The sequence below is a fragment of the Nymphaea colorata genome, chromosome 10, assembly GCF_008831285.2.
Source record: "Nymphaea colorata isolate Beijing-Zhang1983 chromosome 10, ASM883128v2, whole genome shotgun sequence".
Lineage (NCBI taxonomy): Eukaryota > Viridiplantae > Streptophyta > Magnoliopsida > Nymphaeales > Nymphaeaceae > Nymphaea > Nymphaea colorata.
The window spans coordinates 23,950,082-23,968,870 of record NC_045147.1 but is presented as its reverse complement, the minus strand read 5'-3'; the positions used below and the strand labels follow the sequence as shown (position 1 = coordinate 23,968,870).

The 18,789-nt window shown below is 39.2% G+C and overlaps 2 protein-coding genes and 2 non-coding genes across 4 annotated transcripts; all 4 read right to left on the bottom strand.

The window, feature by feature from the left end:
• Window positions 1–1,619: 1,619 nt before the first annotated feature.
• LOC116262544 (uncharacterized) lies at window positions 1,620–7,894 on the bottom strand. Its single transcript, XM_031642001.2, has 8 exons — window positions 5,409–7,894; window positions 4,548–4,678; window positions 4,384–4,461; window positions 4,078–4,122; window positions 3,905–3,949; window positions 3,716–3,767; window positions 2,251–2,347; window positions 1,620–2,087 (listed from the first exon to the last, which is right to left on the bottom strand). Exons 1-8 carry the CDS (start codon window positions 5,884–5,886, stop codon window positions 1,922–1,924), a joined length of 1,092 nt encoding a protein of 363 aa, XP_031497861.1. The 5' UTR covers window positions 5,887–7,894; the 3' UTR covers window positions 1,620–1,921.
• A 1,452-nt stretch (window positions 7,895–9,346) lies between these two features.
• Window positions 9,347–9,428, bottom strand: LOC116263464 (small nucleolar RNA R16). Its single transcript, XR_004174671.1, has one exon. It is a non-coding gene; the product is annotated as a small nucleolar RNA R16 (small nucleolar RNA).
• Window positions 9,429–9,552: 124 nt separating this feature from the next.
• LOC116263472 (small nucleolar RNA snoR143) lies at window positions 9,553–9,724 on the bottom strand. Its single transcript, XR_004174678.1, has one exon. It is a non-coding gene; the product is annotated as a small nucleolar RNA snoR143 (small nucleolar RNA).
• A 2,704-nt stretch (window positions 9,725–12,428) lies between these two features.
• On the bottom strand, window positions 12,429–18,463 carry LOC116262389 (probable protein phosphatase 2C 34). The gene is made up of 5 exons (XM_031641718.2): window positions 17,958–18,463; window positions 16,543–16,851; window positions 14,407–14,524; window positions 13,201–13,424; window positions 12,429–12,777 (listed from the first exon to the last, which is right to left on the bottom strand). Exons 1-5 carry the CDS (start codon window positions 18,189–18,191, stop codon window positions 12,517–12,519), a joined length of 1,146 nt encoding a protein of 381 aa, XP_031497578.1. The 5' UTR covers window positions 18,192–18,463; the 3' UTR covers window positions 12,429–12,516.
• Between the last annotated feature and the right edge of the window lie 326 nt (window positions 18,464–18,789).

Sequence of the window (18,789 nt, the reverse complement as noted above, 5' to 3'; positions counted from 1 at the left end):
ACCAAAACCAGCAAAGACGTTTTCAGGATGTGTTGCGTACACAGAACAACATTCTTACCTTTACACCACCCTTTTTATGTACTAAATAAATGATTTTTTTTTATTTAGTGCCAACAGTTCTGTCGATAACTCCAAAAACGTAACATTATGTTCTCAAATTGTTTTCATCCGGCCTCACTTTCCATTTAAGAGCCTCAACTTAAATCACCTCACATCAAGTAAAAGTTGGTACTTCTCTTAATTGTTTCTTTTTAAGTTGGAAGTATTTATTTCACTATTTTGTGGAAAGATAGAAACGACTGTTTACCTTTTTCGTTCTGCCCGAGCAAAATTTTGACCTGACTTAAGAAACAAGATTACGAGTGAGATTGCGTTTGAGAGCTGTCCGCAGAAGTAACACCATATCAAAAAAGTTGAAGAACATTAAACCCTAGTTGAACCGTAATCACACGTTGGGTCTTCGAGTCTTGCTTCTAACCATGAGTTGGGTCAACAGAATCCTCGTGTTCAAACCATCCCTTTTGCATGCTTTTGGAATTCACACGGACCACAGAAAAATAAAAGAGGAAAAGGAAAAGAGGAGAAGAAACCGAGGCCTGGAATGTCCTAATGGAATAGCTTTCACCCTTTTCCGTTTTCCCTACTTTATTCGAAGCTCGAACGCATCAAGGTACCAATACGCCTTGATTGTGGGACCAAGACGTGGGCATTTACACGGAGGGTCCAACAAGATCTATGGTTTCATAAAGGAGCCGGTATGGCGGGGTCGGCCATTCCAGACTGAGAATCAACAGAGACCGTGTTTGTCACTGACCGACACAACGTCTGCTGGTCAACATAGGAACCCTTACCAGTTCCAACCACCCTGCTATCTTTTCTATCTTTATCTCCATTGAATTGTAGTTTCTTTAGCATTTAAGGTCAAACAGAACTAGAGATAATAACGCTACACCATGTTTGCCGTAGTCAGAATCTAGTCCCTCTGTATTGCAGATAAACAAGGAAAATAGTTTATAAGAACAAAGTTGACTGTCAATGCCAAGGTGAATTCGACAGTAAAAGCAAATCTCAGTGCGTTAATGGTTTTTTTCAATTAAATTGAAAAACTATTTCCCCACAAATATTGAAAAAGCTCAACTGGATGCAAGGTCAAAGAGACATTAACTACGGCAGAAAGTAGATGGGAAATGAAAACAAGTAAAGACTGTCAGACCCCCACTCAAAATAGCCATGAAAAAAAAACAGTAAAGACTGGTTTTACTGATTTTCTTCATTAAAACATGAAAACCAGTAAAGGCTGTCAGATCCACACTCAACAGTAGCCATGACGAGCACATCCAGAAGGATGTGACCGTGCAGAATATTCATCCAAAAGCATCTAGCATTCTTGCCTTCCGCACGACCCTCCAAAGTGTTTAGGAACCCAACGAAAAGTTTCAAGTCGAAGAGGAACTTTTCCAGTTGAAAATGTCAAGCCAAAAATATTCCCCAAAGTGTCCCTCTTTATTCAAAGAGGGAATGTGTTCACTAATTGGGAAAAAAAAACCCAGCATCTCTAAAATATCTTCAATTTCTTCCCAATTGCATTACTCAGAAAGAACTATTTTCATGAAACAGAATAAGAGAAATATTCCAATCCGTTTTCCTTTATTGCCAGCATAAGCCACAACAGACAAGTACTTAAAGAGATTTGGATTCTTTCTATCAGAAATGCTCTTAATTCAAAAAAGCAATTTAGTTGCAGCAACATGACAAGAATAATGGATCCACTTTTGTCCAATTCACAGCATTTTTTGTGAACGCTGTCAGTTGGTCAATACTTTATTACTTTTGTGTCGCAATCAAGCAAATAAGCTAATATAACAGGATGAAGGCTGCATCCAAGGAAGTCCACAGCTGAAAAGGAGCATGTGAAAGACCATCAACCACCATACCGGTGCTTGAGGGCATCAGGGGGTTCTTCTTCCATGATTCCTGCACCTGCTGAAGCCAAGTATTGCCTGATGGTTGTTTTTCGATCTCCAAGATATGTATGGTCTAGAAAGTTGTCATAAGCTTCTCTGCCAAGGTTATTTGCTGCAAGCACACTGCAGAAGACCATATTTGGGCTTACAATTACATATTGTAGATGACCGTAGAGGCAATGCAACTACTGGCACCTGCTTGTGAACATTGATAGCACGGTACATTGCCACAGCACAAGAAATACTTAAAAGATAGGAACTAAAATCTAGAGGACGGTAAGAATACCAATGCCGAAGATAAACACGACAAGGGAAAATATCATCACGCCATATCTTGTCTACATTATATCGCCCATATCGTTGAAAGAAGACTTTCTCATTTCCTGCATAAATGAGAAGCAGCAGAAAGATTGAGATTGTGCAAAAAAAACATGGATTTTTTTTTTCTCATCATCATGAACATATTCTGATTATCATTGTTAGGTTGAAAGAAGATCTACCGGAGCTGCACTAGAGAAAATATAGCATAAATGATCAACTGAATTCACACAACATATTACTAACAGTGGAAAAAAAATGGAATGACAGATCATACACTTTCTGATGGGACTGATAAATCATGCATGAAATTGAATGAATGCACTCCTACGGAACTTCTTAAAGATATCATGAAGTCAGAAGCTGATCAAACCATAAGTTATTCAGATTCAGGATATATTCCAAAGTAAAAAATTGAGTTTTGACTACTCAGTTCCATAACCAATATTAATTAGGTAGAGGAAGAAGCAGCTTATCATTGTAAAGATGTTTCAAGATCAAAAGGCTCAGAATAATGGAACAATAACTTCATCTTTCCGAAGTGAAAAGAGACCTTGCTTATAGGTGACAGTTTCATTTTAGGAATTTTAGTTGCCAACCTGAAGGCATTAACGGGGTGACTTCACTTCAATACACTCTGAGCCACAAAGACTGACCATGCTGTTCACGCAGAAGAAGGAAATTATACGAAACGAGAACAACAGGGGAATGTGGACATAGCTCTCTAAAAAGCTGAAAATTGGTAAGTGGTAATGAGCACGTAGAGGCCAAATGTAGCTTTTGTTTTCTCAACTGGCATCAACCAGGTAAATTTTCAGTTGACAATTAAACCCTCCCTCGAAAAGTTCTAAGAATGGGAATAACCTTCCCTATTGCTTCTCTGGAAAAAACAACTTTAAACAAAAATCCACCGGCTTTAGGTAGCAATTTACGTATTGAAGGTGCAACTTCCCTAATGATGCATCAAACAGCTTTGCACCAATGACGGCAAATAAACCAACAAAACAAACGCTATTTTTATGTTACTGCTGTTTAATCACTAGAAGGTAACTTGGCAAAAAAACGAAGATTACATTCCTGCCATAAATTACGGTCTAAAAGGCTGCCAGGCAAATGCAGATAAATGTAAATTACGATTCGTACAAATACATGAAGGGCAAATCACAAAGGAAATGGCACTGGCATTTGATAACCAAGATAAATCAGACTTCTTCTGGACAGACAGTCAAGAATTTACAAGGAAGTACCACCTTTATTCTTAACAATCACTCCTATTAATTGAAAAGTTTCATCTCCTGATCTCTCTGACCCAAAAAAAAAAAAAAAATCTACGGGACGCTCCAGGTCTCTTTGCTAGAATATCTGGGTAGTAAACATCCTCTAATATATACGACAAGGAGAACCAACAACAAGAAAGGATTGTGAAATACCACCTTTACACCTCACACGAAAATACTCGTCATCACTATAGCGTGTACAGAGAACCTGCAATATGAATCAAGAAGGAAAATAACTATCATATAAAGAAGATCACAATAACCATGTACGACTGTTCTCACGTGCCAGGAACACATTTCAAAAATACAGTATGTGAACTGGGGTTGGTCGATGCATGCACTTACAGCTGCCGAGGTAGAAGGCTTTCCATCAAAATCTTCGGGCACCACCTGTACGAAAAATTCATACTGAATGGTTATAACTTGTAGATGTCGAAACGAGTTCTATATTGCAAAATCTAGCATAAGACGATAGCTCGTGCAGTGTGAAAATAGATGTCCTTGCGGAATCAACTTACAGCTAAAAAACGAAATTCATGCTCCCTTTCAATGAAAGATGTGATCTGCACAGACCAAGCTTGCACGTAAGTTGTAACTAATAGCGTCTTATCAACTTATTGACAACCAACAAACTTTATGAGGATTGGCAGCAGGAAGTTCATCCATGTTTAAAGGTACAAGCACCTTCAAATTTCTCTGGTCATAAAAATTTCTACAAATTTCTCGTCATAAAAAAATTCTAAAATTTCAAGCTCTCTCTATAACATGAAAAAATATGCATGTATAACAGGAGAAATGAGAATAGCATAAGCATCTTAGTTTACCTCTAGCTTGTTTATTTCAAATACACTAACAATGAGAGTTTCACCAGGGCAAGGTTCCACACTTAAGCTCGAAATCTCCTGCATTATTTGCAGTTCCACGTGAAAGTCAAATGACCTGGAAATGAAGACAGAGACCGTTGTCTTAATAAAAGCGCAACACTCACCCCTGTTTCTGCTTTTGCTATCCCCCGTTCAAAGAAAATGGGAGCAACATGGCCAAAGACACGCCGAAATCCATGCAGAACGGCAGTCCTAAAGTTTTTCAGCTCAGGAAATGTGCTCCGTGCACTTCTTTCTGGTCTCGTAAATGCCAAGCAGATGGTAATAATTCCGATCAGACAAATTAGTGAGTTTATGTTAGAAGTTATCTAGCTACGACAATACCCAAATGTTAAGCTGCGCGGATGTAGGGAAAAATACTTCCTAGGAGCTTCTGGTTTGGTTCCTTTCTCACTCTCGCAGACCGAGTGAGTGAAGGTACTAAAGCGACAATAATTTACTTGGACTCATTTTAACTGAAAAATCAAGAGAGAGAGAGAGCTGGAACGCCTTCCCATAAAATTCTTACTGATGACTCTAAAACGAAATAGTAAGGATCATTTCCACACAATCAATTTAGCTCGGAACTATTGGGCTCAGAAAATCACCGCACAATTCCGGGCCATTGTGCTTGGTACCAGTTTATGAATTCCATAGCTCATGCGGAACGCATAACCGGGCATTGTTCTTCCGGACTTTTCAATCAAATGACAACGGAAAATCAGTTCCTCCACCTCAAAACCATGCAATCAGATGCCAGAGTTCCAAATTTCCTAATACTGAAAAAGGAAAAGCAAAAACTTCCCAATGCAAAGACGAAGTAACAGAGCTCCATTAATCAAAAAGACTAAATCATGAAGAGGGCGGACACGAGAAACAAACGCGAGAAGTTTCTCTCCGCGACGTGCCTAAGAATAACACTCAAAGGTCAAAAGAAGATCAGAAAGAGAAAGTAGTAGAAACGAGGCAAGGGATTGATAACTCACCAGAGAGAAGGGATCCGAATCCACAGACAGAAAGAGAGCCATCGGGAGAAACGATGGTGTCGAAATCGGCCGGATCGTTCATCTCCATGAAGGAAGATGAGGCGCCAACGGCAGTCATTGGAGCGAGGGGATTCGAACGCTTGACCTCACCCGCCATTACCTTCGCGAGATCCTTGCACGTGAAGAAGGCGTTTGGGTAACGGGATCTTGGAGTCGGTACCCTACCCGGATCCGTTAACCGAATACAGAAGCATCTGCTCGGTAACGAGGATGGGAGTCGGAGTGGAGTCACGGAGGCCAGGAGGGCTCGCTCCTTCTGGGAAAGGCGTCTCTCACAGCCATCCCAAGGCTTTGCTTCCACACCCACCTGGCGGAGGTGGCCTTTGGCAACTCCCCTCATCCGATGGATGGTGGTTCCCGCGATGGCCGGTGCCGCGAGTCCGCCACCGCAAAGAACCGAGCCGATGACTGGCAACATGCACCGAGGACCACACCTAGAAGAACGGCACTGGCATGTCCACTTTGTGGAGGATGATTGCAAAGCGCAGAGGGTCGAAGCCAGGGCAATTTGAGCTCACAGGCGGTCAGTCAAAAATGAATTTGGTACCAACAGGGAAAAGCTGCAACCCTGGCAGTGCATCAACCAGGAGTTCCACCTTGTTGGTTGCAACCTTGTCACGGATATTTCGTCAAGATCCCCTTTTCAAACAAAAGAAGCTGCTTGGCAATAGTGTTATTGTTCTATAATCTGCTTAAAAACGAGACAAGGGACATCACTCACTTCTTCTCAATGAACCAGCAATTGATCCGAAGGTGCAGAGAGCCGACGCCCTATTGGCTTATTCTGTTCATCATTCAGTTCACCAAAAATCGAAACTCTAACCTTGTACGACGTGGAAGGTGATTTGGATGATTTAATGTGGAATTTTTGACAGCATAGACGCGGATCGCCTTTACTCTTTTGATGCCTACATCGTTGGAATGAAATAAATTCACTTCTCTTGTGGAAAGAAGCCACCCTGAATTTGCTGAATATCGAAATAAGTTTTTGCAGGAAATTTCTTTCATTCTACTACATTAAATGAGTGATTATCAACGTGAGAACTTAAAGGAACGACCATTTGATTCGAAAATGAACATTGTCTTGTAGTGCTCAAAGATCGAGTGCAATCAAGTCAACCCATTCACATGGCGTTTGTACAACTCAACTTGCACCTTGAAAGCCTGCAACGACAGATGTGGAGAATCTCCCCCGTCTCTCGTTGTTCCTTCTTTCTCTTATTAGAGCATTGACTTTTCTGTTCACCTCCCACTGCTGCAGTCGAATGGCGGGAGATCTCTTGACCTCCCGTCCCTTCTTTGCCCGTCTGTTGTATGATCTTTAGTGTAAGTCTGATCTTTGCTTCTTGCCTCAGTTCCCCTCTTCTTCTTCCTCCTCTCTTCCAAATTCCGGCTACTGTGGTAAGCTCTGATTTCTCCCTACAATTAGTATGTTTCTCTAAATATATGTGGTGTGGATCCTATTGCCATTTCAGTTGATGCTTGGTGGTGTTGTCATATCTAAATCATTTAATGGGGTTGTTCTTGACCAGCTCATTCTGTCTTGCACTTGATATTTGGTGATTCTTTAATTTGTCCCCATGTCTCTTTTGTAGTGTTTCTTTTCGTGGGTAGTTAGTTGGGAGCAAGCAAACAAATTCAGTTTGACATTTTTTGAGCGTTTCATTGTCAACAAGCATGTTCTCGATAGACAACAACGCAATATAAAGGCCTCCTGAATAGTAAAACCGACAAACTACAGGAAGTGTTGGTTTATGTCCCATGTTCATTACTTCCCCTCCCTTCGGTTTAGCTGACTTAGGGTGTAAAAAGCTGAAAGTATTTGGTCCAGGGGTGCAAACAGCTGAAATGGTGTGCATGCGCGTTGTAAACTCTATCAAATGGACGAAAAAGGCCAAAAAAATATCTCAGCATACAAAATATACTGCCCACAAGATACCTGAAAAGAAAGCGATGCACATTGATTTTACACATCATTCTAACCAACAAGCGAAAAGAAAATGGTAATGGCTGCCCAATACAACATTTAGTTTTAGTCTAGTTCAAAATTTCAGTTGTAATTTAGCAAATATGCTCGCTACTTTTTGCGTTGTGCCTTTTTATAAATTTCGGTATAAGGTTATAATTGGCTGTTGCCTATCCTCTCTATAATATGTTGATCTGCCTTTTTTTACATTTTGTCTTCTGCTGAATCTGGAAGGAAATTTAAGTTTTAACTCACTTCATTGTGCTGATGGACAGTTGACGTGGTTTATGCATCCTTTGGCGATATAAAAGCAGTTTTAGCGTTTGAAATTCATAGGCTGACTATATTGTCTTGAGGGCAGTCAAGTTTCACCTCACTATATTGTGATCAGGTATTATAGTTAATTCTTTTCACCAAAATACACAGGCTGTCAGGCTCTCAAAGGGGTTTCAATAAAAGAAAACATCGAAGTCCTGAAAGATACATTTATAAAACATGCATTAAGGAAATTACATTCATATATCAAAAGATATAATTTAATCATGAAAATCCAACGCTCATCATCTCAATATGTATTTCTTGAAAAAGAAAATAATATATCTTAAAGGTCTCAAAGCAAATGAAGGCCTAAGCTACAGCCTTGAGGTTTTATACGATAGGCAATTTCCCTTAAATAAACATTAGACAAACACAAGTCTACCAAAAATAAAATGTTCATATGAAAGCCAAGAGCCTCGTAAAATAGTTCGTTTCTGCCTAAGAGAGAGACAAAAAGATAAATTCGTCGCACTAAAAATGCGGCCTAACGTCTCTTCCTAGAAAAAAAAATTTTCAAAAGAAAAACAAAGCATGAATTTGATACGGTTGGGAAACCTTTTGTCCTTTCAATAATTTAGGCAAAGGAATCGGGCGCCTGGTCATTGCATTTGATGGTTTGGGCCAACCGGTAAGATTTTTACCGAAAGTATACCCCCGTCGAACTAACAAAGAGTGATTCCATGATTGAGAAATTAAAGGTTAAAGCTTCTTATATCGCGGATGAACATAAAAATTTTCTCTCTGAAATAAGATTGTACAAAAATTGTGGCCCGTCCGAACTTTAACCAGATTATTGTTTTTTTTCCTTGAAAATAAGATATTTTTTGTGAAAAACAAAAGATTATGACATCAATCAAACAGCCATTCATAAAATATGAAATCATGAAGTTTCATATAGGCCTGATGAGGTACACATCTCTGGGAATACATCGGAAAAGAAGCGACCTACAAACCAAGTATCGTACAAACGAGTTGAACTGGAATATCTATCAGAATACATGCTCAGAAGATTCTTTATATAATCATTCTGCAAGTCAGATGTCCAGACATATATAAAATATCCTCATCACTGCAGAAACTGATGAACTAGAAAAGAACCCTACCATATTAGAACCAAAAAGACGAGAAAACAGAGATGGAGAGAGAGGGTAATCGGGAGACATTTCTTAATCTCTCAGTAAAAAGAAATAATTTGCAGACAATCAACATGGCATCAGATTCTGACCGCCCGTCTGCATTCTTTCATCATTGAGATTTCAAGTAACGCTTTATAAATTTTACAATAAATTTTGGTTGAACCATTTGACCGCAATGCAATCCAACTGCAACGAGTTGGTAAGCCAACCACAACATCTAAGCACCAGTTTTATCCATTCAGCAATTCAGGGATAGAAAATTTATCCCTGTCCGCTGAAAAGCAGATAAATGGTGCATATACAAGCAACCACAATTTGACATAGACATGCAAGATATCAGTAAATTAAAGGATCATAAAGAAAAAAATAAAGAACCAACCTGTTTTCCCATAACAGATTTTTTCTAGACAAAATTCATGTCTCATCCACATGAAGGAAATCTTGATACAGACAATAGAAAGGGCATCAGATAATAAGCGGAGTATGAGTCCACATCACAATTCAGTGTGTAGGATAAGATGATTAGCATCATATGCCCCATGTTTCCTCTCATTCACAACTCAGTTCCCAAGATATAACAAGTTGGTAGCGGTCAAAAGATCGCTTAACAATGCACAACTAAAGTAGGAAACAGATACTGCAGGAATAAAGACCGTAAACGATGGCATGTAGGATGAAGTCAGTAAACAAGCAGCATTCTGAGCCACTCGTTTGTGGATCCATCCTTACGGTTGTCTGCCGCTGTCATTCAATCAGAATTTGATAAAATGACTTTTAGTTTAGGCATCGTGTAAAGGCTCTCCAAACAGAAATTACAGAGCCATTCTTAAGTCACAGTGCCAATCTCTGAAACAGATTTGCACCAAAATAAATTGGAGGATAAACTAAACGCTAAGGACCTCATCCATAGGCAATGCAGTCAGAGGGGAACAGGATCCCCTACCTTAGTCACCAGAGCTTGATATTAAAAACAATTCCTTGTGAGCTATCTCTTCATACAAAGAAGAAAAACATAAGTAGACTGTTTTGAAGAATAAAAAAAAGGATAAAAAAGGAACGAAAGCAAGGAGAGAAAAATCAGTTCCAAATTGGAATAAATCCTTTCTCCTAAAAAAGATACGCATTTGCAACAATCCATAAGAATGTTTCGTCAGTATGCAATAAAAAAATTCATCAAGCAATCAATATTCGCGTGGATAATGAAACATCTTCGGGGACTCGCAAAAAATACAACGCGATTTCTTGTTTTATAATTTTTCAAATAGTAATACCAGTGAAACAACCAATCAAACTTGCCATGTTAAGGGAACCTAAAGCCCACCAGATATAACCAATAAGCAACAAACCTCCCAAAAGCATTTATCGGATAAAATGGAAAAAAATTGAAAATTTTCAACATGTAGAAAACGAATAGACTCGCAACCTAGAGGTTGTAACATTCACCTCCTGCGCCACGAAGACACCTAAAGGCCTCATTAAACAATCAAATGTCAAAATAATCGACAAGTGAAATAAGAATCAATGTAATAGCAACTGACGGTCCACCCCTTTCTCTGTCTACGGCACGAATGACTAAAAGTCTAAAAACAATCCGAGTTCCTATATAACACAAAAAAAAAAACATAAAAGGGAATCTTGAAACAAAAAAACATGATTCAAAGCAAAAACAAGCGCTAGATCTCGGGATCAAGGGGATTTAAATGTAAACAAATCTGCAAACAAGGTACACGTGTGGTCAAAATAGGGACTGCGGAGAAGTGAAAGCGGCGAAAGCCTTCAAATGAGAAGTACAAAAGCGCGGGAGGGTTCCTCTCAGACAAATGCCTCGAATGACATCGCGGAAACTCAGACTCGTCATCTTTTTCTCATCACCGAGAAACCCACAACACGAATTTCAGTCAAACCCTAGATGGAAACGGCGCGGAGAGGGCAACGTCGTTAGCCGATAGTAAACGGAAAAGAGGGAATGACATAGAAACAACGAAAAACCCTAGCACAGGGAGAGGGCATAGAGAGGGGGAGGTGCATACGATACTTATAGTTTGAAATTTTAGGGTTTAAGGGGTTAAAAGAACGACAAATGACAATTTTATCCCTGATTTTGTGGTGCGATTTTTGTCAACGCGTCAAGGCGTTCGTATAGAGCGTCCGAACCAGGAGGCGACGCGCTTCGGTGATAGAAAAGTTTTTTTCTTTTGCTTGTGCAGGCTGTACGAGTCAGGCGAGGTAGAGCTTGATTCGAACCCTCTCGGTTAAAACTTGACTCAAACCCCATTTGTTTAACTCTGTTTAAATTTATGCTTCAAATGTTAATCTAGTTGAGTTAACTCGACTCGTTGAACTAAACTCGGCTTGACTATATAACGAATGCTGAAATATAAATTAGTTAAACGAATTAAGCAGGTCAAACTCGTGCTGGATGTTGTATGATCAAGTTGAACTTCTATGGAGTTCAGCTTGAGTTTGAGGTCGACCTCGAGTCAAGATCGGGCTGATCCAACTCAACTCAGTTCAAGTGCAGCCGTAGGTGGTATGCCAAGCTTTTATTTGCATTCTCTGATTCTTTCCCCCAAAGATAAGAGATAGACATTTGGATCCAATCTGCCTATGCGCACACAACATTGGATGTACTTCAAAGTGGAGAACAATAACAGATTTATTTGATCCTCAGAGAAATCCGATTCTTTACAACTGTCATGTACTACCAGTGAAGAGCGTTAGGTTGAAAAATCCTGATTCAAGACTTGATCTTGTTAATTATGCTGTCCAAGCTAGCTTTATGGTGCTAACATTGTAAAGCTGAATAAGGGCTCAACCTTTTCAATTAGGAAAAAAATGTCTTCCATTAAAAGGGGCATGGGATTAAAGTTTGGTACCACAATGTTTGGCCTGATTTTGAAGAGATCAATCATTCAACCGCGTTATGCACGACTTAAGATTCATCACCCGTTTCCGGTCATCCTTATGTGGTGCTTCAAAGCTGAAACAAAGCTCACGTGCCGGTGACTATAATCATTCCACAGAAAGAAGCTTGCAGCTAGGAGAAGCTTTTATCGTTTTGAAATGTCTGGATCCTGAAAAGAAGCCCAGGATGGGGTTTATGCCCGCCAAGCGCCCCGTATATTTCATTGAAAATTTTTCAGCCATGGTGGTTTCATCGCCACCCTTTGGCCTTTGTCACGTGTAATTCCATTCCTGAGCATAGCCTAGTCGAACATGAGAACCATGCAATATAAAAGCTCATGAGAACCTCTGTTAACTGATTCATTGAATAGATTTAACAACTCATTCTTGATAATATTTTGAAATTGGGCTGCTCAACTTGATAAATGGTAGTTGCCTTTTTAATCAAATATTGTTGGCATGACAACAACTGAGTCATTCGAACCACATTATCATATTACAGAATTCTCATATTTCATAGGCACCTTGAGCATTATCAATTAATTGAGCCAAGGCCAATTTGCAGCCATTGTAAGGGATTTGCCTTGACTTGTGAAATAAAGAAAGAAAGAAAAATAAAAGGAGCTGATATTGCGGTTGAGAATGACGACCGTGAATTATTTTATTGGAAGGAAATGGGAAAAGGTATCTACAGATTTGCGATGCATCAGAACAAAGATGGATCCTAGCGGCCAAAGGCAACCAACCCACCAGGACTCACTATTCCCTTGTTCTTCGTTCCACCATCCACCAGATTGTTTTGTCTTCGCGGGGATGATGACTGAAAGAACAAGCATATGGCTGAACAATCATCAGCGCACAACCCTGGTCTCCTGCGCTTCCATGCATTAACTGCACTTTCCGCCAATATTTTTGCTGATGTTTCCTTCTGTTCTGCTGAAGAAACAATTTCCACTGCTTCCTGGTTTGAGAGCACATCCCATACCTGAATTTAACCACCAGAGCAAATTTGTATTTGTTTTGTGAAACCAAATGACAGGTAACTTCACTAATGACAACAACGACAATAACCAGAAGAGACGACAACAAGGAAAAATAATGGAAAAGAGAAAAAATAAAATCTCAAACTGGAACTCCCAAAACATTATGCTAAAGAAAGATGCCTGGATGAAAAACCTCTGATATATCAACCAAGTGAAAATCGAGAAGAAGACAGTTTTATAGAAATCAGAAGTGCTCATGCATCGTGTTCACTGGTAATGCAAAAAGTTTATGCATGAGCGTCTTGTGAAGTATGACATGTCAAAGTAGATATATATTCATTGAGAAAATAGGGGACCACTGCTCCACAAAAGTGCAAGGTAAAATCGGACGATTAAAAACAGGTACAGGTATCAAGTGTACATACCCCATCGGTAGCTAGCACAATAAACTTATCTCTTTCTGTAATATGCCACTGTGTCACTTCTGGGGCAGAAGTAATTCCATACTCTTTAAGACAGTAGTCACCAAAGGCTCTAGATGTCGACAAGCCAGGTGCTTCATGGGTTGGGGACCATATCCTGTAAATACCTGGTTCATCAGGTAAACAGAATACTTCCCCTCTGGATTGCCTTATCCTCTCCGCTTCCTCTGAAATCCATAAAAAAAAAGTTAAGGCGTTGAAATACTAAAATAATACACAAGACACAATCTTCAGCCATATTGATTGTCAATGAGTTCCATGACTTTTTGGCAATGAGCAGTTATATTCAGAATGTATTAAACTGAAAATTGGTTTTCTGCTCTAATCGTTTAGCATCTTTAGCACAAAAGGAATGCCGGACCTGACATTGACCGCTACAAGCCAAGGATGAAGCACAGCATACTCCTGACAGACATATCCACTGTCTGTGATATCTTAAAGGCTAGACAACTTAAAGATCTATGGTTCTCAATTTTATCACTCAATCAAAGCCCAGAAAAACACATTTAAGAGATGAAAAATGATACAAATGTAATGTAGTTAAGACTGAGATTGCTTTTCTGCATTGCACCAGTCCAGCTTTTTCAGTTTCTAGAAAGAGACAGGTTTAGAACATGAATCTGTCCATACTCATTTTGGTCTAGGTTCGTGGATATACTCTATGGAAAATGTTAGACCAGTGTTACAAACGTCACTGTATATCAGCTGATACATATTACATCATCCCCTTGCCAACATCATGCAGGGCTAAAACGGGTTTATACATTTTTATTTTTTTCATTTTAAAATATATTTAAAGCATATAACTTTGTCTTTAAATTCAAAAATAAAGAAATAGAGCAACACAGGCCGATATACAATGATTCAGGCAATACACCATATCAGCAAGCAAATCAATATGGTGCCAATATCGATATTTATAACAATGCCTAGACATTAAAGTTCATGGTTCTCAATTTTATTACTCAATAAGGGCTAGAAAGATCACATCTGAAAGATGAAAATCAGTATCCACGAAAACAGTTGGATAGGACTGCATGTCTGATCCAACCAGCCTTTTCAGTTTTCAGTTCATTGAAAGTGCCAGTGTGCGAGGTTTGGAAGATAAATTTGTCCATACTCATTTTTGTTTAGAAACATATGACTCACGTGGTTCATTTGGCTTACAGTCAACAGTCATTTGAACTGCCACTATGCTGCCATCTTCTGAAGTTCTGCCTAGAACAGCACGAGAATCACCCACATTCGCTAGTACAATCATATCACCCTAAGAAAGGATGGAAATGAGAGCCATTAAATGGTCAATAATCATATCAAAAAGGTGCACAGTCTTGCACAATAGATCAAAGAGAAGGAAATTGTGAACCAGTAAATATATGCATCACAGTGGGCTCCTGCAAGGATATTATGATTTGCTGTAACTGAGTCACTGAACATGCTAAAGGGCTATCACAAAACCCTAGTGGTGGAAACTTGAAGGTAAGCAGAATGAAGAGGAAAAGTGAACTTTCTGAAAGGAACATAAACACCTCTCATATAGGCTAAGAACTTGGAAAGGTAACATATTCTCAGGAGACTCCATTGTTGCATTTTGGTAGAAAGCCACTAATTAGGCGGATGGAGCTTCCACCCACCAAAGAGCAGCATCTCATCTTACTATTTATAAGTCACATTCACTTCAATGTTCTAATTTCCTATAGAATTGCATGGGTTTCCTAGACACGAAGTTTTTGTTTAGTCCATCTAGTTAGTATTCAATGGAGAAAAGAAAAATCATTTGCATTGAACAGAGAGACCAACTACCTATCAGGACTAGGTTCCTTACTTGAAACACCAATACAATGGGGGCAAGGGGCATTTGGGGTTGGGGCATCCATAGATAATAAGGATGGTGCCAGATTCCACAAATGCAAAATGAAAATTTCAACCTTCCAATCTATCCTGATGCCTGGAAGTTATAAACTTCAAAGGTGTCAAGTGTATGTCTAGACATTCCTCCTTGATTAGGAGTCGACATGATCGTAAAACAGTAAGTGAAAGGCAAAGTTACCTTCAAAAAGGCAAAAGATAAGAGGTCAATAAAGTTACTGCTAAGAAACAGGTGACTAATATACCAGAATGTGAACTAATCAGCTAAAATTCACTGTTACTGAAAATGATAGATGTTAAATGAAAAATGACATTTATGCCTAAGAACCATATCCCAAAACATGGATAAAATTTTTATTATATTCTTCCATTCTCACACACATTCCTATCTTCTACTTTCGATTATTCTATAATGCTTCAGTTAAGGAACAAAGATGGCAGACCAATACAAGCATAGCAGGCCACAAAACAAAGTCTATTATCTGGTCCAAATTGAGTGTTACAGCTTGTTACCTTGGACTTCTCAACTAAAAAATTGAGCCCAGTAAATGCCATCTTAGAGAAAAAGGTTTCTCCCATCATTAGACCAATGAAGAGGCATTTGAGTTTTGACAAGTTAATAAAGTTGAAATTGAAGAGCATGAAAAAGGAAAAAGAGAAAACCTTTGCACTTAAAGCTTTAAAAAACACAAGCATGTTATAGACAAATTTCTGGTGGATGAACTGGAAGAGAACATCATAATCCCGAAGACCAATTAACAAAGACATTGTCAAATTTCCTATTAGTGTAATCCAACAGTCAAAAGAGATATGCAGTTAAAATTCAATAGAGCTGAAAAATCGGCTCTGAAATAGGTTGATAAGATATGCCAAGCGTCATTTACATGCCTGCCTCCAGCCTTCTAATAAACCACCAAGCAACACTGCGCAAATCTTCCACATGAATGGAGTCCTAAGTCATAAATCCTCTTGTAGAATTTTAAAAGTATATATCTAACTGTAAAGGCAAGTTTTCTACAATTCTTCGCCATTTAAACTTCATTGTATTGTGACGTGTAAAGTTAACTACTCCAACACTCTGTCAACAAACATGTTTATGAAGTAGACAATTGTCCAGTTAATGCAGAAGCCAGATTTCTGATACTGAAGCTTTCAATTGATGGTCATAAGACAAGCCATCTGTTTGTTGAAATGCATATAAATCTATTCAAAAATAATTTATCTCCTATCGCAGAAAAATCAATTTGTGTTCCACCAGAGATGCAGCAACTCACGATTGCAGACCTTGTTATAACAACTAGTGTTCACGTTATACAATTAAAGTTACAGTATGATGAACAGACACAACTATTTCAGCACGTCAGGTCATATTCAGATGACAGTAGCAACCAGAAAGGCAATGTGAGTCCTCCTTACCTGCTTGATAACGGCCAAGGAAGTTGTTCCACTAGAAAAGCTATAGAAGCCTTGATGCCGGTCGAGTTCCTTGTCGACAAGAGCACAAGTTCTCGAATAGCACTGCTTCCATACATCAAAAGTGATATTGCTTTGGGAGCATTCACAGTCCATGCCTGAATCAACAGCAGCCAAAGCAAGATCTTTCTGCCACTGGCAAAGCAAAGCAGATGGAAGCAAGTCTCTAACTCGCTTTGACACATAATGCCCCCATGGACCGTGCCCATCAAACATACCACAGAACGTCATGTCTTCTTGAAACCCAAATCCCTATCCATCAAGCAAGTGGAATCATCTTAGAGATAAAACAAGATTAGGATGTACTGATGATCAATGACAGTGCCTAAAAAAAATAAATGTTAAGCAGTCGATGAATGGAGGAGGAGTTGAAGCCTTTTTACCTTCTAGCATGATCAATTGGATACTTACATACAACATAATGGTGATTAAAATAGCAAAAGAAGAAAATAACCCAAATTGTCAATGGTCCCAAAAACATGAGAACTGCGAAAACAAGCAGAGCAGGCACTGAGATAAATAAAGACCCTAGCGCCGGTAAGGTCCAGAAACAAGGAATAAAGTGGCGTGTGCCCATGAAGATGAAAAAAATGAAGTTGACTGTTTGCAGTGGTGATCTTGTTTGTTGCAACAGCTAAGCAGCTGCCCAACACTAGGATTTAAGACAGTGATATCCATCATGATATTCCATGGGTTCCTGCAGGTTTACTGAACGTAAAGATAGTATCCATGACAATAGACATACCGTCGTAGTAATAACACTGGTTCAATAACCGAGAAAAGGTGCTTTGCAAATCCAAAAAAAGAGATCATGACAAGGCCGATCGCAATGATGGTAACAATAAACTAACTCTATATATCAACCAATGTTTACCCTGATAAATAAGTTGAATAAATTCTCTTGTAAGAAATCTGAAGATCATGATGGCCATGGTCATACAGCATCAAAAACCTGTAACTAGGTATGAACCCTAGCATTTAATAAAATATAACCACAGATACTGACGATCAGCATGCTAATGCAAGCATTAAATGAAACATGGACTCGAAGAAAGAATGGCGTTGACGTGGATGTGCCATGAAAAGTGTAAGGGATCCATTTTGGCAACAAAGTTCACGTAATTCTACTAAACAGAGATTACTAGCGATATTTATGATAGGGAACAAACGATGCTATCACCAAACTGCTAGGTTGCTTAGCTACCAAGAGTGCAGACGTACGCCAAACTCTTATATTCTTCCATTGGCATCCTCAAACTAATGAAAACTGACCTTCGGGAACAGCCACTTTCGTATTGCAGCAGAAAGAAACGTCAAAGTTTCAAACAAAACTAATGAAGTAAAACAAAAGGGAATACCTCCCACACAACAAAGCAATCCTGATTAATTCCCTTCTTCCCCCTCTGAGAAAAAAAGGAAGCAATTCCATTCGACCCAGTAGCAAGGATATCACGATTACTCTTCACCAACTGGTGGTTCTTCTTTGCTTCTTTCGCTAACTCATCGGCGGCTTCTCTCCCGTCATCCTTCCTCCCTTTTCTCGTGCCCACGGAAGAGGCTCTCGTGCTGCACGAGAAGGGGAGGCACGTCATACCCGAAAACCACAAGCCACGCTACCGTCTTCACCGTCACTACAAAAACTTCGCTAGAGTGGGTGGTTCCTCTGCATCTGAAATACCAACATTCCGACTCTTCTCGATCTCACATGTTTTGCTTCATACAGGAAAAGGAGGAACATGGTGATTTTGGTGTGAGCAATTGAGGGAGATATCGCAAGGAGAGAAGCTCTTCAGATTGGCTCTTCCGGACGCGGACAATTTGATGTTCATTGGAATTGAACGAGTAGAGAAGAAGTGGAGGAACGTCCCTTTTATGCACGTCACCTTCAGAGTCTTCTTCCGCCATATGACCGTTTCTCTCTCTCTCGCACTCTTTGAAACTTAACAATTTACGTACGCGTGCTCGGCTGAGGATGCTTTTTACTGAAGTGCCCCAAGGGGGAAGAAATAAACAACCTCTCGGCTATTGTAGATTATAAGAAAATAATATAGATGTGTTCAAATGCGTCAAAATTTATGGAAAAAGATCTTTTTGGTAGCTATATTGTGTACCCGAATCATAAATTATTTTTATTTAATAAAAAATATAACGTGTTCTTTGTCAAATTCAAGCATGCAATATGCTTGACAT